A 27630-nucleotide genomic window follows, 5' to 3' on the forward strand; every position below is an offset into this window, starting at 1 on the left:
AATCTAAGTAATTAATACATACACTTAACGAGGGCCCCGCCATTTATGTGTTTATCCAGCGAGGCTCATCTCATTTATTTTAAAAGGACAATCCTAAAGTGACTACATTTTTATTAAGTTTATCTCTAAAAGCAGATCTCCAAATTAATTACATGCTTAAAAAAAGGACGTGACTTATTAGTTATTAGTCTAAGATAAATGCAAATGGGAAATTGTAATCAAGCTTGTACAAAGGGAGATTATTTCGTATCTTATTCTATAAGTGAATATTACCAAAAAAATTGAAATTATAAATAGAAATACAGAATTGACGAACAATAATATCAAAAACGAAACTAATTACTCTTTACCAATTTAGACCCACCTTACTAATTTTAGCTCAATTTATTTAATACGAGTGAAATTCAGGAATTCCAAAACACTTTCCTGTTTCAGCTTGCAGCTGACCTCTAATCTCACAAATTATACTACGAAACAAAACTAAACTAATACGACTATTACATAATCATATTCCAAGATCCAAACAGTCTCGGTCCAAATTAATTTAACAGTCCAACAAGCTCATTTTTAACTATAGGACTCAGTTACCAGATGCTAACATGTTTTAATAAAAAAAATCTTTCATACAACTCCGTTTCAGTCCACTTACTACATATTAACAGGGATCTACCTATCATCAGCGACTGAAGAATTTAAATACACAAGTCATGTTGAAACCAAAACAGAAAATCAACTCTTCACGTATATTCAAACTTCATGTTTTCAGCTTACAAATGCCAAAGTTACAGTTGTGTACCCGGTATTGCCAATACAAGAAGAGGAAGGTCAGCAAAGTAGTATGTAACACAGCAACAACAACAATAACCAACAACAAACAGCGAACGGAACACCCAGTGACAGATTTGAAAACCAACACGATTCCAGCACACTCAACGAAACAGTATCAACACAAACCAATGCAGACCAGGAATAACAAACTCAAAAAATCCACTTAAAACCTCAGTGAAATCTCAGAAATAATCAGCCTCCCTTTTACTCTCAGATTACTGAACTTTTAAATGTTAAAAATCCGGCCTAGACTCTCTCCAAAAATCCCCCCTCTCCTCTCTCAAAAAATCCCCCTAAAAAATCCGCCTAAACTCTCTATAAAAATCCGCCCAAACTCTCTCCAAAATCCCCCCTAAATCTGTCCTAAGTGACTTTATTTATAACAAAACTCTTGCCTTGAAAGACTTAAACTAATCCGAAATATTCTCCCCACACCTGCATGCCTTGTTCCCCACTACTGCATGCTTTGTCTCCCACTATATTAAACAAATACATTAATTCCCACCACCACATGTCTTTTCTTTATTTAATTCTCTTATTCCCCATTACTGCTTGCTTTGTCCCCCACTATATTAAACAATGTATTAATTCCCACTACCACATGTCTTGTCCCCCATTATGTATTAAACAATGTATTAATTTAATATTATTAGTACTTAGTGGACAAAGCACTCAAATTAATCATTTTTTAAAACTTAAAATCCCGAAAATGCCCCTGAAACTACTAAAATTACCATTCTACCCCATCAGTTATATCCAATGCTCCTAAATCAATTAACCAAACTTTAGCAGTTATAACCAATTTTAATTGAGAAATCCTAACAATTGACTGATTTAAACACATGAAACTAACTCCCAATCAATGACATTAAGATTCATCAAACTCAAATCACAATTTAAGCTTGAAACTCAATTCAGACCAAATATCCTCAAAATAAAGATTCAGTGATTAAACTAACACACTTCTAGATTAAACCTAAACAAGAAACAAATGAACACTGTCAACATACTGGATGAAAACAAACTGATTTTATATGCAATAAATGATGAACAACGACAAGAAAAGAAACAACATAACATAACCAAGACAAAAACAGAAACTAGAACGAGGCAAGATAATTAAAACAAGCAAGAAGAACTACAGATTCATGAACTTGTATTGCTGCTCACTACGTTCGATCATGAAAACACGCAGCTCGTTACCTTCAATTGCTTCAGAACTTGCAGCATCCTCCTCCACGTCGGCCACCACCGTAACCACCACCGCTGCCTCCATTTCCACGAGCCTGAGCTTCGTTAACGGTATTGTTACGGTCGTCAAGTTCCTGACCGTTCATTCTTTCGATTGCATCCCTCATGCATTTCTCATCCTTAAAGGTAACAAAGCCAAATCCTCTAGATCTGCCAGTTTCTCTATCGTTAATGATCTTCGAGTCGAGAACTTTGCCGTATGTACCGAAAGCATCAGCTAAGGTTCTACCGGTGGTAGCCCATGCGAGCCCACCGACGAAGCAATTGTATTCTACTTCTGCAGCCATTTTACTACACTGAGAGACGAGAGAAGAGGATAAACCCTAAAGGAAAATATCAAAAAGAATAGATGGGGTCATTTGGGGAAGATGAAGACGGGAGGGCAGTCATGGAGGGTGGAATTTTGGACGACGATGGGTGAAGAAGATGCAGAAGGGCAGCCATGGATGTGAGGTCGTTTGGAGCTGGAGAAGCACGAGAGGTTGGTTGGAGAAGATGAACGACGATGAGTGAAGCAGCAGCAGCAGCAGCGCTGCTTGACGTAGGGACGATGGGGACGGAGAAGAAGAAGAAGGCAGCCATGGGAGGGTGATCGTTTAGACGAAGATGAGTGAAGCAGTAGCTGCCATGGAGGTGAGGGGAAAAGGGGGGTGGTTTGGGGAAGATGAAGAGGAGAGGGGGGCGGGTGGTTTTAGTTTTTTTAGGTTAGGTTTTTTTCAAAAAATGAAAAATGAAAATGGAAGAAGGGGGGGTTGTTTGTTTGGGGTAATGGGGCGGACTGGGTCGGGTCGACCTGGTGGAGTTTTTTGGGTTGGATAAGGGATTATTTGGTTTGGGCCTGGTTGATTTAATTTAAAAGGTGGCCCAGTCCGATTTTCTTCTTATTTCTATTGCTTCTTTTTCTTATTTTATTTTTCTTTAAATAAAACTAAAATTCTAAAAATCCTAAATTAGCCTATAAAACTAAATTAATTTATAAGAACGCTAATTAACTCTTAAAAATAATTTACACACAATTAAATATCAATTACGATAAAATCACACAATTTGGACATTAAATGCTAAAAATGCAACGTACATTATTTTTATGATTTTTTTGTTCTTGTAAAACAAACTTAATTGCTCCTAATTGTAGAATCAAATCCTAAATGCAAATGCGACATATTTTTGTATTTTTTATTAATTTAACAAATGAACATGCACGGACAAATACAAATAATTATCGGAATACCCATAGTTATAGTAAATTAATTACGTGCCTAAAGCAAACTACGATATTTATGAACCGTATCCATTACCGGAATACTTGTTTTTCTAAAGATATAAATAAAACCCTCATAGCTTTGGCAGTATATCAAGTGACAGACACAAATGTAACTCAAATCAATATGTAATTTATATGCCAACACGAAGTATCCTGTCATGTTTTAATAGCATAACTTTGCTGGAAAAGACAATGTCAAACCTTTGTAGTAAGTGATCACAGATATTATCAAACATTTTTTTTTTCATTCTCATAACAAGATTAGTATAGAATATCATACACATTAACGCAGCCCAAATTAACCCAAGGATCAACTATCGTAAACATCAATACTACATCTTGGAATGATTAAAACTTTAAAGCCAAATTACCTAACTTCTTTACTTATAACTTGCCTCCCAGCCAAGCTCAAAGTGTCCCAAGTTTAAAGACCACAAATGCGACTAAACATATATACATGTTCCCCTTTTAAAAGAAATCAATGTGTATATACATGGTACCCAAGTTCATAAGTCAGTGCCTTGTGTACCCAAATTAAAATCTAATTAACATAATTGGCAATTAATTTCTATATAGAGAGACAGATAAGGCAAGCTAATTTACGTTTAGCAACAAAACAGTAGCCCAAACTGCTACGAAAAATGTAGTATACATATTAAATCAAATTGACAAAAAAAAAGAGATTAGAAGATAAAAAAAATAAAAAAAAATTCAAACCTTAACTATTCAAAAAATCGACCTTTCTATAAAGTTAACTACAATATAACAAAATTATTTTTGAGAAAACTAGGCAAGATCAGAAAATTACTATCATTCATGGATTAAAAGGGAACAAACATTTTCTTGTTGAAACTTTAAACCAACAAAAATGACACACTAGTTTATGCCAAAAATGAACAAAAAAATAAAAATGTTCAACCAATCAGTACGTATGAGCCAAACATTTATACAGATACCTCTTATAAAGAATTCAAACTTATATATTAATCGATAATAAAGTAATGAAAGGACCCTATCTTGGCCTTTCACGAAATCGGACAAAGAAAAGCTAAGGCCAATACAGCTTGCATTCCATAAGATTTCTACTTGAATTACACAATCACATTCACATTGTTGCTCGTAGATAGAGGAATACCTGGAATTGAAAAAGAAAAAGGAGAGGAAGATCAGCAATAAAAATAGCAGCACACAGCAACAAACAGCCCAGATTCAGTGATTAAAACCAAGGAATTCGATTCCAAATCAATGGAGCAGTAAACCTTTTAAAAGCTCAGATTAAAAACCTTCTCTAACCCAAGATAAACACATTTCAAGTTCCCAGGATGGTTCAGAATGAAGAAGCCAAGAAAAATGCGATCGGAATAACAATAATTGTTTTTCTTTTTTGCCCTTTATATTTCAGAAAACTGATTTCTCATACTCTCGTTATCAAAAATGTGTCTTTCGGCTTTAGATTGCTCCCCCTTTCCTCTCTGTTGCTCTCTCTCTTTTAAACTTAACTACCTGACCCCCCCCCCCCAGCAACCAAAAGTCTGCCTCTTTCCACTTAAAACCCACTAAGGAAAGCTTTTCCTTATTTTCAGCTCTCATTCCCTCTTGTTCCTCATTACCTTATTAATTTAAACACATTTAATATCTCACTAACAAGACACTAACATTACAATATTATACTAACTGTTTCATTCCCAAATCACCCCTGAAACCCCTTTAATATTACTGCCCCAATATAATTTATTCATCCGTATTAAAACCTTTTAACTCTAAAATCTGTTCAAGCTAACAATGATCTGAAACGAAATCTGATTAACAGCTATAACCAATCCTCATGACAACTAAATGACTAAGGTTGAGTTCCAATTGAAACCAATGAACTGAATTTAAATCACAACACAGAACTCAACAGAATCATTAAAACTGAAACTGAAACTGAATCAAAATCAATCATGAATGCAGGGATTCTAAGTCAAACCTATACAAGAATTCAGGATCATTGTCAGCATATTGACAATGCCCTGAAGCTAAGTGTCTACAGATCAGCACATACAATATTCGACCTCAAACCATTTGACGAAACTACTAATAAAACTGAATTAATCGACGATAACTAATTAACCGATTGCCTACAATAATTGACAGCAATTAATCAGAAATAGATAATCAGGCAATTCAAGCGGTATTGACAAGACCAGGGATTTACAATAAGTCTTAACTAATAGACGAAACTTATTCGATTCGATTAAACAGCCTATAATTATACACAACAACGAGCAGAAACACACATTCAACCAAATAGAAAGGTCTGAGGGAGAAGAACAGAACAATCGACAAAAATTAAAAAATTAATATAACAATACTAGACAAATAATCAGACGTTTAAACCATCAAAATAGAATAAAAGGAAAGAAGGAAAAATACCTTAAATGGAACAGAGAACAGACGGACTTGAATAGACTCGGACTTGAACTTTTTAAGGTCAAACGGACCTTAATCGAGTGTTCTCAACTGAGAACACTTCGACTAAGGTCAGTTAAACACCCAAATCCCCTTAAACTTTGGACAGAAACCAGTTTTGGTTTTCTAGGGCTCTTACGTTTCGATTTGGGGTTCAAGTGTTTCTAGCCAGATTCGAACCAAACCAACGGTGGTTTGGTCATGAGGGAGGTCAAGGGGTGCCAGGGTGTGAGTTCAGGGCGGATTGGAGTAGGTCCAGGTTTTGCTCGAATCTTCAAATGAAGATTCGAGAAGTTTGAGGATGATTCGAAGCAAACGGGTACTGGATTTGGATTGGGGGTGGTTACAAGGTTCAGGGGTGTTATTTGGGTGGCCGGCGGCGGCGTTGCCGCCGGGTTTCAGGCGAAGGCGTGGGGTGGCGGCTCTAGGGTTTCAAGAGGTCGTTTGGTCTATGGTTTGGGAGATAAAGAAGAGGGGTCGGGAAATGAGGGGGGTAAGGGGTTTGGTATATTGAGATGGTGAGATTAATGTAGTCCGTTGGATCAATGAGGATTGACGGCCTGGATCAATTCCCTTAATGGGAGCTACGTCGTTTGGTTTAAGTAGGGGATGGGGTCGGTTCGGGGCCACGGGTCGGGTATGGGGTTACGGGTGAAGGCGGAGTGATCTGGATCGTTGATCAAGTGAGATCAACGGCCCTGATCAGGGCTTCCCCAAAACGATGCCGTTTGGGTGTTTCTGAGATGGACTGGACCGGGGTCATTTGGGGCTGTTGGAACGGGCAAAACGGGATGGGCCTAAGCCCAATCCGACTTTTTTTCTTTTTCTTGTTTTACTTGTTTCTTTTTAAACTAATTTTCCAAATTAAAAACCAAAATCCTACATTGATTTATAAATCAAATTAACTTATAAAAATGCTAATTAATTATCATACATAATTGACTAACACATGGGAAAACAAAATCGCACAATCGGACATCAAATGCTAAGAATGCACAATACATCATTTTGTGATTTTCGTCCTCGCAAAGCCAAAATTGTTTTAATTAATTCCTAATTGTAACATTATATCCTAAATGCACAGGCAACACATATTTTTGTATTTTTCTTAACTAAAGTAGAAATAAACACGCGCAGACAAAAATACCAATAAATTACAAACAACACAAAACCATTTTATTTTGAATTTTTTGGGAGTAGTTCTCATAGAGCAAAAATCACGTGCTCACACCTCCCATCAATTTAATTTTTATTGGAAGACAAATATCAAATATACCAAATCAAGTATATTTAATTTTCTTTTAGACGATGTCTGAAATGAGATTCTATGTTGCTTACCAAATAAACATTAGTCACAAGGTTTATCTTTGTACCTTTGGCAAAAAAGATCAGTGATTTCCTAGAAAGAATCTGCAATTCCTTTTCGCTCATATAACCCACTATTTTGTGCCACAAATCTGCAGAAATCTTATATTGTGCCACGTTCAATTCACCTCGGCATATTTCTGCATTTGTCCTGTACAAAGTGTCACGAGCAATTCCCTTTGTAATCACCAAAGATCCCTTGGTGAGTCTTCACTTTTGATTTGAAAAATAATTTCCGTATCCATCTCGGTCTAAAGTTATTTTCGAGATTAAGTTTATTCACAAATCAGGTACATACCGCACATATTTTAGAACCAATGTGCACCCGATATTTGTTTTAATACAAATTTTACTAATCCCCATAATCTTTGAGTAACTCATGTTACCTATTTTCATAGTGTTGAAATTACCTGCTACATATCTATAAAAAAAAATTCTCTTACTGGTATGGCATAGTAAGATGTCTTTGTGTCAACCACCATTTCGACTCTGGGCATGTCAAGTGCATGCATTTCTTTTCCTCATTTATAAAGAGATTATAACATTATCATTTTCTTTCACCATGGCAGTTGTGTAGTCGTCATTCTTCTGGCCACTGCTTTCACCTTTGCCCTTTCTTAGATTTGGACAATCTCTTTTGAAGTGACCCGGTTGATCACACTTGTAGCAATTTTTAGCTTTTGATTTGAATCAGTTCTTGGACTTCCTACGACCTTCAAATTTACAATAGTTGCTCGAACTCCTTTGGTAACTTCTACCTCTACCTTCAACTCAATAGTGATTTTACTGTACATGATGGTTGTTGACAAATTATAGTATGAAGATGGAAATGAGTTCAACAAGATGGTTTTATCTGCTTCCTCAATCTTTACTTTGAGTTTGGCAAGCTGCGTGATTAGTCCATTAAACAAATTTAAATGTGACAAAAATTTGTTCCTTTACCCATATGCAGGGCATATAATTGCTTCTTCAGGTACAATTTATTTGTCAGTGTTTTGGATATGTATATGCTTTCTAACATTGTTGAAATGCTACATGAAGTATCTTCATCAATTATGTTATTTACCACATCATCTGATAAGTGCAACCTGATTGCACTAGCAGCCTTTTCATCCAAGTCAGTCAAATCCTCAACTTTCATGGTATCAAGCTTCTTAGTATCACTATTTAATACCTTGTGTAATTCTTGTTGGATGAGCATATCCCTCATCCTTCTTTACCATATTGAGCAACCGCTATCTCCATTAAATTTTACTACTTCATACTTTACTTGGACATTTTATTTTTCCACCTCGTATAGTACTACCGACCGTGAAAAGTATTTCTGTGTACGAGCAGAACCTATGTTCTGATACCAATTGTTGGAAAAATAATCCTCACAGAAATAATATTCATGTTATACAATTATAATAAATGTGGATTACTAAAATACCGTAACCAACGAATAATAAGAGAAATAAGGACACCAACTTTATTACGTGGAAAACCCTTCTGAATAAGGGAAAAATCATGGCCCAAGAGGAGTAATAAATTTTACTATAGCAAGGATTTTATAATTTGTGGTACCGAATAAAATACTTTACGATCACTACACACTCAAAAGAAATAACTTTCTTTTGATTTTTCCACCTCACAACAATACCGCTCAACTCTCTATATTTTTTTTCTTACAGAGTATTTTTCTTCTTAATCTGTGAACTCTCTCTTACTATATATGTTTGGTGTGTTCTCAAATAAAATAAAACCTTGCTATTTATAACAAGAAATGACCCACATAATGTCATCCATGATATCATACCTTGTATGAACTTTAGTATAAATAGAAGAAAAGTTTATATTTTGTTCTTCTATATTCAAAGAAGGCATACAATTTCCTTCAAACTTTCACACAAAGGATATTGGGTCGGTAGTGGAATATTTTATATCGGGGTCGGAATATGATTTTGAAAGTTGGAGTAGGTCCGTAGTGTTGAATATGACTTGTGTGAAAAATTTGGGGTCAATCGAACGTGGTTTGGTTGATTTCGGCATCGATAGTCGAATTTGGAAGTTTCAAGTTCATTAAGTTTGGATTGGAGGGTGATTTGTGCTTTTAGCATTGTTTGATGTGATTTGAGGGCTTGACTAAGTTTGTATAATGTTTTAGGATTGGTTTGTATGTTTGGTTAAGGTCCCGGGGGCTCGGCTGAGTTTCGGGTGCTTAACGGATTGGTTTGAGATTTAGGAAAAAGGCTGAAGCTGTTGTATCTGGTGTAACCGCACCTGCAAACTTTCGGTCGTAGGTGCGGAGCCGCAAAAACGGCTAAGAAACCGCCAAAGCAGATATGGGCCTAGTTCAGCTGGGTCCACAGACGCGGTGAGAAGTCCGCAGAAGCGGAGGCACATAAGTGGTTGGGGACCGCAGGAGCGGGCTCGCAGGTGCGGCCCAATGCTCGCAGATGCGGTCCCATCCCACTTAAGTGATATTCCGCACCTGCAATGAAATTTCCGCAAGTGCGACACCGTAGGTGCAAAGAAGGGTCCGCATGTGTGGTTTGACTGGCAGAAAAGGGCAAAATCGAATGTTTGATTTCATTCTTCCTTTTTGGACCTAGAGAGCTCGGATTGAGCCGAAATTTCGAGGGATTTTCAGAGGAAGCTTGTGGGTAACGATTTCTTACTCGACTTTGATTGCATTTCATTAATCTATTGTTGTTTTCTTCATTTAATCAAGGAATTTGAGTGAGAAAATTGGGAAAATGGGAGAAAAATTCCCCAATCGAATTTCTGAGTTTTGAGTGGGATTTTGACATCTAATTTGGATAATTTTGTACGAGTCTCGTGAGTGAATGAGTATTTATAATTTGTGACTTTTACCTGATTCTGAGACGTGGGACTGGGGATGTTTTTTGGGCGTTTTTCTACTTTCTTGCCTTAGCTTTGATTTCATTAACTAGATTAGTTGTTTGTAGCTATATTTACGTTATGTAATCGAGTTGGCTAGATTTAGGCCATCCGGAACCGGATATTCGTGGAAAGAGCATTGTTTCGGATTGATTTGAGCTTGGTTCGAGGTAAGTGGCTTGCCTAACCTTGTGTGGGGGAAATCTCCTTAGGATTTGGTACTGTTTGATATATAAGCACCGTGTACGTGAGGTGACGAGTACGTACATGAGCTATTTGTTGTAAAACTCCATTTTTCACTAAGTCATAACATGTTTTCTCCTTGTTTGAATTACACTAGCATATGTTCTATCTTGTTTAGATTAGAAAAGCATGCCTACGTGTTTTAACTGCCTATTTGAACTCTGTGCAGCATGTTTAATGAAATTACCTGTTTTTTCTTGATTTGAACTCATTCTAACGGTAGATTTTCTTGTTGTGACTGTTATTTATATTGGTTGAGCTGCATATTTACTTTGGGACTACGGAACGGTATTCCAGGAGATCCCCCTGTACTGCATATTTACTTTGGGACTACGGAATGGTATTCCGGAGATCTCCCCTTGTACTGCATATTTACTTTGGGACTATGGAACATTATTCCGGGAGATCTCCCAGCACTGCATATTTACTTTAGGACTACGGAACAGTATTTCGGGAGATCCCCCTACACATTTACCTTTGGGACTATGGGATGGTATCTCGAGAGATCCCCTGTCGCTATTACTATGTTCTGAGCTGTTGGCTTTCATCGAATTCTATTCCTATTAGATTTCTGCATTTACTTTACTGTAATATTTCTTTCTTTGTTATTTTATTATATTTATACCAGTAGGGCCCTGACTTGATCTCGTCACTACTCGATCGAGGTTAGGCTTGGAACTTAGTGGGTACCGTTGTGGTGTACTCATGTCCTTTCCTGCACATGTTTTTCCGTGTGCAGATCTAGGTACTAACTATAAGCTTCGAGTCTAGCTATGTGGTTACTGCTTCAGGAGACTTAAAGGTACATCTGCCCACGTCCGTAGACTTCGGAATCCCTTTCTATCCCATATGTTCATTTTTCTTCCTCTCCGTAGAATGATGTATAGAACAATTAAGACTATCTTAGAAGCTTGTGACATTGCGACATTCCGGGTTTTGGAAAAGATGTTTATTGTATATGCCGAGTGGCACCGTTTATGCTTAATTAATTACATATGTTAGTTGTTATCTTTGTATTTTTATTTTATTTCTGCAATATTAGGCTTACCTAGTCATAGAAACTAGGTGTCGTCACGACAGTTCACGAAGGGGAAAATTGGGTCGTGACAGAAATACAAGGGTCGGAGTACTTTTAATAAAAAAAAACAAAACGGAGGGTAAATATATCTTATTTTAGATAATAAAGGGGTAGTTATGATCCTTCTCTGTTGGTAGAATGAATAAAGCACAAAATTATGTCAATCCGGCAGTATATTAATAACAATTGAACAAACACAAAGTTTTTCCAATCCGATAGGATTTGTGATCAATTTAACAAGATAAACAGAATAAATATAGCACAAATTATGCCAATCTGGTGTGAACAATTAATAAGTACAAAGTCAAACTAATCCGCTAAGATTTGTGAACAATTGAATAATATAGGTAGAATGAATATAACACAATATTATGGTAATCTGGTAAATTTTGTAAATGATTGAACAAGCACAAAGCCATACTAATCTGATAAAATTTACAAACAATTAAACTATATATATAGAATGGATATAGCACAAAATTCATATCAATTCATAAGGATTTTGTGAATAATTTAACAAGCACAAAGTCATGCAAATTCGGTAGAATTTACGAACAATTTAATAATATAGGCAAAATGAGTCTAGCACAAAGTCATGGCAATCCTATAAAATTTATAAATAATTAAACAATATAAGTAAAATAAGTCTAGCACAAAGTCATACTAATCCGATAGAATTTTATAAACAAGAATTGAAAGGATAATGCGACTCGTGTGGAATCAAAAACAAAAAAAAGGTGAATTTGCGATAAGGAACAGTGGCACTGCAAATGCAATGGCTACTGGAATAGATGATTTTTCGCAATTTGTCAACCAACAAGGAAAGTGAGATTCAAAATAGAAGAGACTTGATTGTAGTCTAGAATTTTATAGGCTAAAATTCTTTCTATTTTTGCTATACATGTCTATGGAGTCTTTATTTAGCCTTTATCAGCTTCATACATTCCTTCGTTGGCTAAGCGCGCATGGGCAAATACAGCTACCAAGCTACGGGTCTAATTGAATCTAATAATTTTTACGATACTTTGATATGTTTGTAAAATTGCTAAAATTTTAATAAGTATTATGTTTTAAATCATCGAACTACGAGTAGTATATGGGCTAGGACCGCGAACTGCATTAGGGAAGTAGCTAAAGAGTTGTTAGAGGTCTCGAAGGATTAGTGTGACGGGTATAAAGAGGACTAGTGGTGGAATAAGGAGGTGCAGAGGAAAGTGGAGGCGAAGAAAGCAACATATTTGAAGGTAAGAGAGAGTAAAGATGAGTAAAAGAGGAGCGCGAATCAGGAGAGGTACAAGACCGCGAAGAAGGAGGCAAAGTTAGCGGTTACAGTGGCTAAGACAACAACGTTCGAATGCTTGTATAAAGAACCCCAGGACAAAGACAGGGATAAGAAGTTGTACAATAGACTAGCTAGGGCGAGATAGAGGAAGGCTCGTGGCTTGGACCAAGTGAAGTGCATCAAAGACGAAGAAGGTAAAATGTTATTGGAGGAGGCACATATTAGAAGAAGATGGCAGGCATACTTCCATAAACTCTTGAATGAAGAAGGGGAGATAGGACTATTGTGCTACGTGATTTGGAGCACTCCGAGAGTCGACATGACTTTGGGTATTGTAGTCTTATTAAGGTCAAGGAGGTGGAGGAGGCTATGCATAAAATGGGCAAGGGAAAAGCAACCAGGCCAGGCGAGATTCCGGTGGAATTTAAAAAAAGCGCAGGTAGGACATGTTTGGAGAGGTTGACCAGATTGTTTGATGTTATTTTTAGCACGGTGATGATACCCGAATAATGGAGGTAGAGTACAATGGTCCCGTTATACCAGAACAAGGGTGATATTCAAAATTTTAACAACTATAGGGGCATCAAGTTGCTAAACCATATTATGAAGGTTTGGGAGAGGATGGTGGAGGCCCGGATAAGGAGGATTGTGCCCATTTTCGAGAACCAATTCGGATTCATGCCAGGGGGATCAACGACAGAAACCATTCATCTTGTAAGGAGATTGGTGGAGCAGTATAGGGAGAGGAAGAAGAATTTGTATGGTGTTTATTGACCTAGAAAAAGCAAACAACAAAGTCCCTTGAGAGGTTTTATGGAAATATTTGGAGGCAAAAGGTGTATCTATAGCTTACATTAGGGCGATTAAGGATACGTCTGATGGAACCAAAACTCGAGTTAGGATAGTAAGAGGTGACTCGGGACACTTTTCTGTCATGATGGGGTTACTCCAGGGTTCAGTGATAATAGGTGAATTTAACTTTATTCAGACCCTAATTAATCGCCTTCTTGCATAGTTTTGATAATAAAAGTGATAACAAAATGCTCTTATTAGTGCTTTTCATGATTTGCAGGTTATATATGACTAAGGAAGGCTAGGGAGCACGTTTGGAGTGAAAAAAATGAAGAAATAGAGGCCAACCATGAAATATCCCAAGTGAACCACGCAAAACAGGCTAAAGAATCAGAAAACTGAGTCTACCGCGGTTCCACCGCGACCGCGGTAGAACCGTAGTGAAGGATGTTCGCGGATAGAAGGAAGATCAGAGGTCATGTTTGGCCGCGGTTCTACCGCGACCGCGGCAGAACCGCGGCAGGAGGCGGGAATTTCAGGGACTAAAGTGCAAAATACGGAATTTTTAGCCCAAAACCCTATTTTAAACACTAGACTTCGCCCAAGAGAGGCATGTATTGATTTTGAGAGTATCTTGGCAAGAAAACAATTGTGAGAGATCACCCAAAACATCTTTCTTCTTTTCTTTGATTTCTATTGCTAGTTTATGATGAATCTTATCTTAGTTTGTTTACCCATAGTTATGAGTAGCTAAATCTTTTGTCTAAGGTTTTGATGGAACCTATTGGGGGATGAACTTCTTGTTTATGTGAATACAAATTGCTAGTTTCAATCTTTATTTGTTCAACTTTGTGTATGTTGTAGTTAATTGACAGGATCCTCAATTAGCTGTGCCTATTTAGTGTGCATAACTCGGAAGAGAGTGCATATTTAGGTTATTGTTGAACAACACCACTCCCAACGTATAAGAAGGATTTATAACTGCGGGTTTAAAGGCGAGATTAGGGATAACGAAGCCTTGGGTGCAATCTTAAGTGAGCTGTGTTAATTAAAGCTAGCTAGTGTATCTCGGGAGAGTGCAATAGTATATTACTGTGATTACTCAGGAGAGATTTACGGTAAGAAAAGTGTTCATGATTGATACAGGTGTGTTGGGAGATTTGTATGAAGCATAAACAGAAGGGATTCCATCAATAGGGGAAATCTTTACCCCATATTTATCTCTTCATTGTTTACAACCTTAGCGTTTTAGTTTACAGCCTGTTTAATTTACTTGCAATCTTAGTTACTAAAGAAATCATCAACTTGTGATTCAAACATTTGGGAAGCTGGTTCTGAAGAGTTTAGTGAGTCTAAAGATTGTGATTGATAGGTTAACTCTCTGTGAAATTCGACTCCGGACTTGTAAACCGGATTATATTTGCAACGACCGCATTGTCTTTTGTATAAGGCATAGTTGGGCGTGATCAAATTTTGGTACCGTTGCCGGGGAGTTAACGAAATTATCAATTACCATTGCTAGAAATACAAAAAAAATCTTCGCGTAGGCAGTTCCTCTACACCCAATTTTTGATTGAAATTTTTGACAGTTGTTGACTTGGTTGCACAGGTGTATGCCTAGAAACTCTACAAGGACCGGAGAACTACTTGAAGGACTCGCAGACCCTAAGAAAATATTCAGGGCATTGAACCGTGCCAACAGAAGACTTCAACCACCTCAACAAATAGACAAATTCGAAACTGACATGGGAGACGCAATCGACCCTAACGGAAACGGCAGGCATGAGCAAGTCAACTTGAATGTCAGAGACGCGGAACCTCTGGTGCCCGAGGGTGCACTGTATGACTGGGCACAGCCCACAACTGACAATTTAGCTACTGCCATAGTTTTGCCTGCAATACAAGCTGAGTCGTTCCAGATCACAAATAATATGTTGCACTTGTTGCAAAACAAGGGACTCTTCTCTGGCACACAACTTGAAGATCCTCAGCAATACTTGAAGAACTTCATGTCGATCTGTAAGACCCAAAGGCAGCCCAATGTCACTCCAGAGGCTATCAGGTTATTATTGTTCCCATTCTCGGTGACAGGAGCTTCACAGGTTTGGCTAAACTTACACCCCATAAATTCTATAGCAACGTGGGATGAGTTAGTCAAGCAGTTTCATAACAAGTTTCATCCACCCAACAAAACTGCCCAACAAATTGATGAGATCGTGAGCTTCAAGCAGAAACCAATGGAGACACTGCATGAAACATGGAGCAGGTTCAAAGGAATGTTGGTTATGTGTCCACATCATGGTATTCCAGAACAGATGTTGGGACAACGATTTTATATGGGACTGTCGGATGGGTTGAAGAATATTGTGGATGCTTCAGCTGGTGGGGCATTCTTGAGCAAGACATGGAGAGAAGGTCAGAGTTTACTTGATAAAATGGCACAAAATTCGAGATGGACATCCAGGAATGCACCCCTCACTCCAGTGGTACACTCAGTGCCCCTTGATCCTTCAAACACTATGGCTGAAAATATGGTGACCCTCCTGACACAAATGAGCATCCTCACCAAAAAGGTGGAGGAATCAGGACAGAAGCAGCAGGTACACATAGTAGACACTACCAATGGGGGCTTGTGCACATCTTGCATTAGTCAACCAGTTGGTAATCCTTGGAATACAGAGCTTGATCATCATCATCAGCACCCTGAAGATATGAACTATGTAGCTAACTATGGGGGTCAGAGACAAGGAAATCCGAACTGGGGTCAGCATACTCAACAACAGTACAGACCACCTCCGCCACAATATAACGCCGGAAACATGGGAGGTATAAGACCCCTCAACAACATGGCACCGTATCCTAGATCCCAGGGGTACAACAATCAGCAGCAGGGGTACCACCCGCCTCAGCAGCAACATGGTGGAAGACAGGACGATGGGTTTGCTAGACTGGAAGCAATGATGCAGCAGGTTATTGGGTCCACTGCGAAGATAAATGAGAGAGTAGATGCACATGATGCAGCTATCAAAAATATTGAAGTGCAGGTGGGCCAAATTTCAATGTCTCTGAATAATCGTCCTCAAGGAACGCTACCTGCAGATACCCAAATCAATCCTAAAGATCAGGGCCCGAAGCAGCTGATGGCGGTGAGTCTCCGTAATGGCAGGGATCTCGATGAAGAGCAGGAGAGAGTTCGTGCCAATATACAGGCTGAGACACTTATTCAGGTACCCATTGAACTGGATGAATCCATAAGGCTGACAGATGTGACAGTCCAGCCTGCTCAGTAAGAAAAGAATACTCAGCATGATACTGAGAAAGTTGCTGAAGCAGTTGAAGAGCCAGTAGTAGAGATAGTAGCTGAGAAAGAAAAGTCCCAAGTGATTGGGAAGAAAAGACCTCTTGCACCATTTCCACAGAGGTTGGCTAAACACCAAAAGGAGGAGCAATACAAAAAGTTCTTTGAGATGCTCAAGCAAATCCAGTAAATATTCCATTGATCGAAGCTTTAAAGGAGATGCCTGGATACACAAAAATGATGAAAGACTTAATGTCCCGGAAATTTGACTTCCAAGACTTGGCTACGGTGACACTTACTCAGACGTGCAGTGCAGTGGTAACTAGACCTGTTGTTGAAAAGCTCTCAGATCCCGGGAGTTTTACTATTCCATGTACTATTGGAAACTTTGCTTTTGCGAAAGCACTCTGTGATTTAGGGGCCAGCATTAATCTTATGCCCCTGGTCATTTACAAGAGGTTGGGCATTGGGAGAGCTAGACCCACCTCTATGCTGTTGCAGCTGGCCGACAGGACTGTGAAGCGTCCATTTGGGATCCTTGATGATGTACTTATTCAGGTGGGGAAGTTCGTGTTCCCTGCTGATTTTGTGATATTGGATTGCAAAGTGGATGAAGAAATTCCTATCATCTTAGGAAGACCATTCTTGGCCACAGGGAGAGCTCTTATTGATTGTGAGACCGGGGAGCTTAAGATGAGGCTCAATGACGAAGAGATTATATTCAATGTGCAGAAATCTATGAGGCGCCCAAGTGAGTTCGCAAATTGCTCTCTTCTGGATGCCGTGGATGTAATTGTTCAATCTGATGATGAAGTGTTGACGATTGAGGATCCCATCGCTGCATGTTTGACGAATTTGGAGGAAGTGAACGGTGAGGACTTGGCAGAATGGGTGTTGGCATTGGAAGGTAGAGGGTTTTGGGAAAGAAATCTAGAGTTTGAGCCCCTACACTTAGAAAAGAGGGAGACTCCTCCAGCTAAGCCATCCATTGAAGAACCACCGAAGCTGGAATTAAAGCCATTGCCAGGCCACCTCAGGTATGAATTTCTGGGACCTAACTCCACTCTACCTGTTATTATCTCATCTGGTTTGTTAGATGTACAGGTCCAACAGCTTCTACAGGTATTGAAGGAGTGCAAAACTGCCATTGGGTGGACCATGGCAGACATCAAGGGGATCAGCCCCGCGTACTGCATGCATAAGATTCTACTGGAAGAGGGGCACAAACCTTCCAGGGAACATCAGAGGAGGCTGAACCTGAATATGAAGGAGGTGGTGAAGAAGGAAGTGATAAAGTGGCTAGATGCGGGAATTATTTTCCCAATCTCTGACAGCAGCTGGGTTAGCCCAGTTCAATGTGTGCCTAAGAAGGGTGGCATGACGGTTGTGAAGAATGACAACAATGAACTAATCTCAACGAGAACCGTCACAGGCTGGAGAATTTGCATGGATTATCGAAAGTTGAACCTAGCCACCCGGAAAGACCACTTCCCACTTCCCTTCATTGATCAAATGCTGGATAGATTAGCAGGGAGGTCACACTTTTGTTTTCTGGACGGGTACTCAGGGTACAATCAGATTTCCATTGCACCTGAGGATCGAGAGAAGACCTTCTTCACATGCCCTTATGGCATCTATGCCTTTAGGAGGATGCCCTTTGGCCTATGCAATGCACCCGCCACATTTCAACGGTGCATGATGGCCATATTCACTGACATGGTTGAGGATATAATGGAGGTGTTCATGGATGACTTCTCAGTGGTGGGGAATTCATTTGATGAGTGCCTGGTGAATCTGACGCGTGTGCTGAAAAGGTGCATCGAGACTAATCTGGTGCTGAATTGGGAAAAGTTCCATTTCATGGTACAAGAAGGCATAGTCTTGGGGCACCGGGTGTCAAGCAAGGGAATAGAGGTAGATCGAGCAAAGGTTGATGTAATAGCAAATCTGCCTCCACCAACTTCGGTCAAAGCAATCAGGAGTTTCCTTGGACATGTCGGTTTCTACCGGCGGTTCATAAAAGACTTCTCCAAAATCGCCAATCCTCTCTATAAGTTATTAGAGAAAGATCACCCGTTTTTATTTTCTGATGATTGCAGGGTATCGTTTGAGGAGCTGAAGCAGAAGCTGGTCACAGCACCCATCATTGTTGCCCCCAACTGGGAGCAACCATTCGAACTAATGTGTGACGCTAGTGACTACGCAGTGGGGGAAGTGCTGGGCCAGCGAAAAGATAAATGGATGCACCCAATCTACTATGCTAGTAGAACGCTGAGTGGAGCGCAGTTGAACTATACGGTGACTGAAAAGGAGATGCTAGCTGTAGCGTTCGCATTCGACAAGTTTCGGTCCTACCTGATAGGATCAAAGGTAATTGTATACACTGACCATGCTGCTCTCAGATACTTAATAGAAAAGAAAGACTCTAAGCCACGCCTGATTCGTTAGGTGCTGCTTCTGCAAGAGTTTGATCTTGAAATACGTGACCGCAAGGGCACTGAGAATCAAGTCGCTAATCATCTATCACGACTTGAGGGATCTGAAAATGCAATTGAAGTTGAGGAAATTTTGGAAACTTTTCCAGACGAACAACTGCTCGCCACCACTCATCAGGAAGCGCCATGGTATGCGGACTTGGCCAATTACCTAGCTAGTGGTATAGTCCCTCACGACCTTTCATCGGTCCAGAGGAAATGATTTTTTCGTGAAAGCCGCTTGTACTATTGGGATGAGCCCTATCTCTTTAGAATATGCCTGGATAACATGATCCGGAGATGCGTCTCCAAGATAGAACAATCTTCTATTTTGCAGGCTTGTCATGCATCGGCTTATGGTGGACACTTTGGAGGGATCAGGACAGCAGCGAAGGTGCTAGAGGCCGGATTTTTCTGGCCGACTGTGTTTAAAGATGCGCACTCATGGGTGAAGGGTTGTAATGAATGTCAACACACTGGGAACATTTCGCGGTGCCACGAAATGCCCATGAACCCAATTCAGGAGATAGAAGTGTTCGATGTCTAGGGGATTGATTTCATGGGTCCCTTCGTCAGCTCCTATGGCAATAAATACATCCGTGTTGCTGTAGACTATGTGTCCAAGTGGGTGGAAGCTGTAGCATTGCCCACAAATGATACGAAAGTGGTGGTGGGATTTCTAAAGAAGAACATATTCACCCGCTTTGGGACACCACGGGCAATTATTAGCGACGGAGGCACTCACTTCTGCAATAGAGCCTTCGAGAAGTTGCTTATGAAATACGATGTGCGCCACAAGGTAGCTACTCCTTACCACCCGCAGACTAGTGGACATGTTGAGGTATCCAACAGGGAAATCAAGAGTGTGTTAACGAAAACTGTAAACGCCACAAGAACTGATTGGGCAAGGAAGTTAGATGATGCACTCTGGGCTTACAGAATAGCTTTCAAGACACCAATTGGTATGTCACCATACAAGTTAGTGTTTGGGAAGGCCTGTCACCTACCTGTAGAACTTGAGCATAAAGCATGGTGAGCACTGAAGCAACTAAACTTAGATATGGAAGCTGCGGGCACATCAAGAGTCACAGAATTGCATGAGCTCGAGGAATTCAGGTATCTTGCTTTTGAGAGCACAAGGCTGTACAAAGAGAGAATGAAGAAACTACACGATCAAAACATTGTTGAGCAAAATTTCAAACCTGGGGACATGGTATTACTATACAACTCAAGACTAAGGTTGTTCCCGGGCAAGCTGAAGTCACGATGGTCGGGACCATTTCGAGTAGTTGAAGTTTTCCCGTCAGGAGCGGTTGAAGTTGCCACTGAGAATGACTCTCGTACATTTAGAGTCAATGGTCAGAGATTGAAGTTGTATGTGGGTATGAGCGAGCTTAAGGAAGGGTCTGAACTACACCTGACTGAACCACAGAGGTCGAGCGAGCCTTAAATGTGATCATCATGCGTCGTGCCGCGACGTTAAATCAGGCGCTCCGTGGGAGGCAACTCACGAAATTGTTGTAAGTATAACATAAAAAAAAAGACGTCAGAATCAGAGACGCGATCAGACCGCGGTCAAACCGCGGTACTGACCCCTCTCTGAACCTAGGTCATCGCGTTTCTACTGCGATCGCGGTAGAACCGCGGTAAGTACGACCCTCTGAACTTGGTCTACCGCGTTTCTACCGCGACCGCGGTAGAACCGCGGCAGCCACAGATCGGGTCCAGGTCTGATTTTTTTAAAAAAAAAAAAATTTTCTTTCCCTTTTACCCAAAATACCCCACCCCACCTACCACTAATTCCCCCATCTGTCCAGCACAATAAAACACAACCCCCCTGTCTTTTCTCATTCTCTTCTTCTCCATCTTCTCTCTATCTTCTCTCTTCCACTCTTCTCCTCCCAAAACCCCATTATTACACTCCCTTGCCATCCACCTTCATCACCCACTTCTACTCAACCACACTAGTAAGTTTTTATTTTTCTCTCTCTATTTAATCTTCTATTTTTGTGTAATCTAGAATACTTTTACTTAGTTTAAACCTAGGTAGGCTTCGTATAATTTGTCAATTTTCGCTTTGTTCTTGATTTTCGTTGTTGTATGATAATGTTGTGAACTTGGTTGGTGTTAAGGTGTTTGGGCCTTCATGGTATTTGTGATGTTTTGGTCTAAAAATCTAATCTGTTGGGAATAGTTGTTGTTAGGCACCATGTGGACCACAATTTTGGAGTTGTTGTGATATTGCGAGGCGGGTTCTACCCACCCCTAATTGTGGAGTGTTGTACTCGATGATAGGGGGTGTTGTTTATGTTTGGAAAGATATGCACAGGAGTAAGTGTGGGGTGGTGTTGGCAGAATATGGTAAGTAGTTCTGTTGTGAGGCCCCTATGGAGGTTATGACCTTCGCCACCCCGCTTTTGTGGCTAATTGTCATGAAGAATTATATGGGGGCATTATTTTGGTGCCATAAGGTGGCGATGTCTGAGTACCCATCTGACTGGCACTAATTAGGATGAAGTTGATTTTTCTTTTTTTTTTCTTTTTCTTCTGACTCCCTGCAGGTACTATGGCACGTAAAAGGCAAAGGAGAGGGGCGGGCACATCCCTCCAGCTGACATTTGACGAGTCCCTGTTTGAATCGGAACGAGCTGAGGACGATTTTAATGCGAAGCCTGGAAAGAACTTCATTCATGAGATTCAAATTGACCGGGCAGCCCTCCGCGTGGAACAAGAGGACATGTATGAAGAAATTCGGAGGAGGGAAATGGAATACCTCTTTGATCCTCCCGGCCCGGTGAACCGGATGATTGTTAGGGAGTTTTACGCGAACTGCCCTGCACATATGCTGTGGGAGGTGATTGTGCGAGGAATAGTGGTGGATGCCTCTATTGTGACTGTCCAACAGGTATTGCAGCTGCCCCAGTTCACGGGCGACGTTGATTTCTACCATGACAGACCAGGTGTCACGTGGGAGGCTATGACGGATGTACTTTGTGCTGGGGGCACCCCACCTGGATCAAAGACCAAAGCACCCTGAATTCCAATTCTTTTACGCATTTGGCTAAGTGTTGGTTGACTGTTATCTGCAGCCGGTTCATGCCCTCCAGCAACACCACTGATGTGAACTTCAACAGAGCATTATTGACATGGTGCTTCATGACGAAGAAGGACTTTGATGCAGCCCGGGTAATTAGTGACGAAATGGTCCTGCAGGGACCACTACTGTCAAAGGGGTTTTACTTCCCTTCCTTGGTGACTGCACTGTGCTTGCGGAGGGGGGTCCCCACAGGTCCTGCCGATGGAGAGTTGGCACTTGAGGCACCATTCCGAGCTTCACGCTCAGAGTGGGCAGGGGTACACGTGCAATAATTGTGCTAGATGATGAGGATGATGACCCATTTCCGAGTGCACCGTCTATATTCAAAGAAGGCATACAATTTCCTTCAAACTTTCACACATAGGATATTGGGCCGGTAGTGAAATTTTTTATATCGGGGTCGGAATATGATTTCAAAAGTTGGAGTAGGTCCGTAGTGTTGAATATGACTTGTGTGCAAAATTTGGGGTCAATCGGACGTGGTTTGGTTGATTTCGGCATCGGTTGTCGAATTTGGAAGTTTCAAGTTCATTAAGTTTGGATTGGAGGGTGATTTGTGCTTTTAGCGTTGTTTGATGTGATTTGAGGGCTTTACTAAGTTTGTATGATGTTTTAGGATTGGTTTCTATGTTTGGTTAAGGTCCCGGGGGCTTCGGGTGAGTTTCGGGTGCTTAACGAATTGGTTTGAGATTTAGGAAAAAGGCTGAAGTTGTTGTATCTGGTGTAACTGCACCTGCAAACTTTGGGTCGCAGGTGCGGAGCCACAAAAACGGCTAAGGAACCGCAGAAGCAAATATGGGCCTAGTTCAGGTGGGTCCGCAGACGCGGTGAGAAGTCCGCAGAAGCGGAGGCACATAAGCGGTTGGGGACCGCATGAGCGGGCTCGCAGGTGCGGCCCAATGCTCGCAGATGCGGTCCCATCCCACTTAACTGAATTCCGCACCTGCGATGAAATTTCCGCAAGTGCGGCATCGCAGGTGCGAAGAAGGGTCCGCATGCGCGGTTTGACTGGCAGAAAAAGGGCAAAATCGAATGTTTGATTTTATTCTCCATTTTTGGACCTAGAGAGCTTGGATTGAGCCAAAATTTCGAGGGATTTTCAGAGGAAGCTTGTGGGTAACGATTCCTTACTCGATTTTGAGTGCATTTCATTAATCTATTGTTGTTTTCTTCATTTAATCAAGGAATTTGAGTGAGAAAATTGGGAAAATGGGAGAAAAATTCCCCTATCGAATTTCTGAGTTTTGAGTGGGATTTTGACATCGAATTTGGATAATTTTGTACGAGTGAACTCGTGAGTGAATGGGAATTTATAATTTGTGACTTTTACCCGATTCTGAGACGTGTGCCTGGGGAGGTTTTTTGGGTGTTTTTCTACTTTCTTGCCTTAGCTTTGATTTCATTAACTAGATTAGTTGTTTGTAGTTATATTTACGTTATGTAATCGAGTTGGCTAGATTTTGGCCACCCGGAGCCAGATATTCGTGGAAAAAGCATTGTTTTGGATTGATTTGAGCTTGGTTCGAGGTAAGTGGCTTGCCTAACCTTGTGTGGGGGAAATCCCCTTTGGATTTGGTACTGTTTGATATATAAGCACCGTGTACGTGAGGTGACGAGTATGTACACGAGCTATTTGTTGTAAAACTCCATTTTTCACTAAGTCATAACATGTTTTCTCCTTGTTTGAATTACACTAGCATATGTTCTATCCTGTTTAGATTAGTATAGCATGCCTACGTGTTTTAACTGCCTATTTGAACTCTGTGCAGCATGTTTAATGAAATTACCTGGTTTTTCTTGATTTGAACTCATTCTAACGGTAGATTTTCTTGTTGTGACTGTTATTTATATTGGTTGAGTTGCATATTTACTTTGGGACTACGGAACGGTATTTCCGGAGATCCCCCTATACTGCATATTTACTTTGGGACTACGGAATGGTATTCCGGAGATCCCCCCTTGTACTGCATATTTACTTTGGGACTACGGAACGTTATTCTGGGAGATCTCCCAGCACTGCTTATTTACTTTAGGACTACAGAACGGTTTTCGGGAGATCCCCCTATACATTTACCTTTGGGACTACGGGACGGTATCTCGGGAGATCCCCTATCGCTATTACTATGTTCTGAGCTATTGGCTTTCATCAAATTCTATTCCTATTAGATTTCTGCATTTACTTTACTGTAATATTTCTTTCTGTGTTATTTTGTTATATTTTTACCAGTAGGGTCCTGACTTGATCTCGTCACTACTCGACCGAGGTTAGGCTTGGAACTTAGTGAGTACCGTTGTGGTGTACTCATGCCCTTTCCTGCACATGTTTTCCCGTGTGCAGATCTAGGTACTAGTTATAAGCCTCGAGTCTAGCTATGTGGTTGCTGCTTCAGGAGACTTAAAGGTATATCTGCCCACGTCCGTAGACTTCGGAATCCCTTTCTATCCCCTATGTTCATTTTTCTTCCTACCCGTAGAACGATGTATAGAACAATTAAGACTATCTTAGAAGCTTGTGTCATTGCGACATTCCGGGTTTTGGAAAAGATGTTTATTGTATATGCCGAGTGGCACCGTTTTTGCTTAATTAATTACATATGTTAGTTGTTATCTTTGTGTTTTATTTTATTTCTACAATATTAGGCTTACCTAGTCATAGAAACTAGGTGTCGTCACGACAGTTCACAAAGGGGGAAATTGGGTCATGACAGAAGTACAAGGGTCGGAGTACTTTTAATAAAAAAAACTAAAACTGAGGGTAAATATATCTTATTTTAGATAATAAAGGGGTAGTTATGATCCTTCTCTGTTAGTAGAATGAATAAAGCACAAAATTATGTCAATCCGGCTGTATATTAATAACAATTGAGCAAACACAAAGTTTTTCCAATCCGATAGGATTTATGATCAATTTAACAATATAAACAGAATAAATATAGCACAAATTATGCCAATCTGGTGGGAACAATTAATAAGTACAAAGACAAACTAATCCGCTAAGATTTGTGAACAATAGAATGAATATAACACAATATTGTGGTAATCTGGTAAATTTTGTGAATGATTGAACAAGCACAAAGCCATATTAATCTGATAAAATTTACAAACAATTAAACTACATATATAGAATGGATATAGCACAAAATTCATATCAATTCATAAGGATTTTGTGAATAAAATAACAAGCACAAAGTCATGCAAATTCGGTAGAATTTATGAACAATTTAATAATATAGGCAAAATGAGTCTAGCACAAAGTCACGGCAATCCTATAAAATTTATAAATAATTAAATAATATAAGTAAAATAAGTCTAGCACAAAGTCATACTAATCCGATAGAATTTTATAAACAAGAATTGAAAGGATAATGTGACTCGTGTGGAATCAAAAACAAAAAAAAAGGTAAATTTGCGACAAGGAACAGTGGCACTGCAAATGCAATGGCCACTGGAATAGATGATTTTTCGCAATTTGTCAATCAACAAGGAAAGTGAGATTCAAAATAGAAGAGACTTGATTGTAGTCTAGAATTTTATTGGCTAAAATTCTTTCTATTTTTGCTATACATGTCTATGGAGTCCTTATTTAACCTTTATCAGCTTCATCCATTCCTTCGTTGGCTAAGCGCGCATGGGCAAATATAGCTACCAAGCTACGGGTTTAATTGAATCCAATAATTTTTACGATGTTTTGATATGTTTGTAAAATTGCTAAAATTTTAATAAGTATTATGTTTTAAATCATCGGACTGCGAGTAGTATATGGGCTAGAACCGCGAACTGCATTAGGAAAGTAGCTAGAGAGTTGTTAGAGGTCTCGAAGGATTACTGTGACGGGTATAAAGAGGACAAGTGGTGGAATAAGGAGGTGCAGAGGAAAGTGGAGGCGAAGAAGGTGGCATATTTGAAGGTAAGAGAGAGTAAAGATGAGTAAAAGAGGAGCGCGAATCAGGAGAGGTACAAGACCGCGAAGAAGGAGGCAAAGTTAGCAGTTACAGCGGCTAAGACAACAACGTTTGAATGCTTGTATAAAGAACTCCGGGACAAAGACAGGGATAAGAAGTTGTACAATAGACTAGCTAGGGCGAGAGAGAGGAAGGCTCGTGACTTGGACCAAGTGAAGTGCATCAAAGACGAAGAAGGTAAAATGTTATTGGAGAAGGCACATATTAGAAGAAGATGGCAGGCATACTTCCATAAACTCTTGAATGAAGAGAGAGATAGGACTATTGTGCTACGTGATTTGGAGCACTCCGGGAGTCGACATGACTTTGGGTATTGTAGTCTTATTAAGGTCAAGGAGGTGGAGGAGGCTATGCATAAGATGGGCAAGGGAAAAGCGACCAGGCCAGGCGAGATTCCGGTGGAATTTTAAAAAAGTGCAGGTAGGACAGGTTTGGAGTGGTTGACCAGGTTGTTTGATGTTATTTTCAGCACGGTGATGATACCCAAATAATGGAGGTGGAGTACAATGGTCCCGTTATACAAGAACAAGGGTGATATTCAAAATTGTAACAACTATAGGGGCATCAAGTTGTTAAACCATATTATGAAGGTTTGGGAGAGGATGGTGGAGGCCCGGATAAGGAGGAGTGTGCCCATTTTCGAGAACCAATTCGGATTCATGCCAGGGGGATCAACGACGAAAACCATTCATCTTGTAAGGAGATTGGTGGAGCAGTATAGGGAGAGGAAGAAGAATTTGTATGGTGTTTATTAACCTAGAAAAAGCAAACGACAAAGTCCCTTGAGAGGTTTTATGGAAATATTTGGAGGCAAAAAGTGTATCTATAGCTTACATTAGGGCGATTAAGGATACGTCTGATGGAACCAAAACTCGGGTTAGGATAGTAAGAGGTGACTCGGGACACTTTTCTGTCATGATGGGGTTACTCCAGGGTTCAGCTCTTAGTCTGTTTTTATTTGCCTTGGTGATGGATGTATTGATGCGCCACATCCAGTGGCGAAGGTACATAGAGCTAAGGGTGGTCAACTGATCACCCTTCGTCGAAAAATTACACTGTATATATATGTAAAATATTAGATTTTAATGGTATATAACATATATTGAACACCATTTATCTGAATTTTTTTTACTTATTTCAAGTTTGAACACCCTAAATGAAATTTTGGCTTCGCCACTGGCCACATCCAAGGAGAGGTATCGTAATGTATGCTATTTGCAGATGATCTTCCAAGGTTGATGTTTTAATCACCTATTGCTTGTCCAAAAGAAGAAGATCGGTACAAGTTCTCGTGAATAACAAAGACCAATGTATAAAAAGATTATCTGTACTTCTTCCATATTTTGTTATCAGAATAGAAAT

At 39.9% G+C, this 27630-nt stretch overlaps 1 protein-coding gene across 1 annotated transcript; it reads right to left on the reverse strand.

The window, feature by feature from the left end:
- Positions 1–2042: 2042 nt before the first annotated feature.
- LOC104231239 (glycine-rich RNA-binding, abscisic acid-inducible protein-like) lies at positions 2043–2366 on the reverse strand. Its single transcript, XM_009784194.1, has one exon. The coding sequence runs from the start codon at positions 2364–2366 to the stop codon at positions 2043–2045; it is 324 nt and encodes a 107-aa protein (XP_009782496.1).
- Between the last annotated feature and the right edge of the window lie 25264 nt (positions 2367–27630).

The sequence above is a fragment of the Nicotiana sylvestris genome, chromosome 4 (genome assembly GCF_000393655.2).
Source record: "Nicotiana sylvestris chromosome 4, ASM39365v2, whole genome shotgun sequence".
NCBI classification, from domain to species: Eukaryota; Viridiplantae; Streptophyta; class Magnoliopsida; order Solanales; family Solanaceae; genus Nicotiana; species Nicotiana sylvestris.

Excerpts from the sequence above, each read along its gene's own strand:
- LOC104231239 (XM_009784194.1), bottom strand. The coding sequence starts at position 2,366 with ATGGCTGCAGAAGTAGAATACAATTGCTTCGTCGGTGGGCTCGCATGG.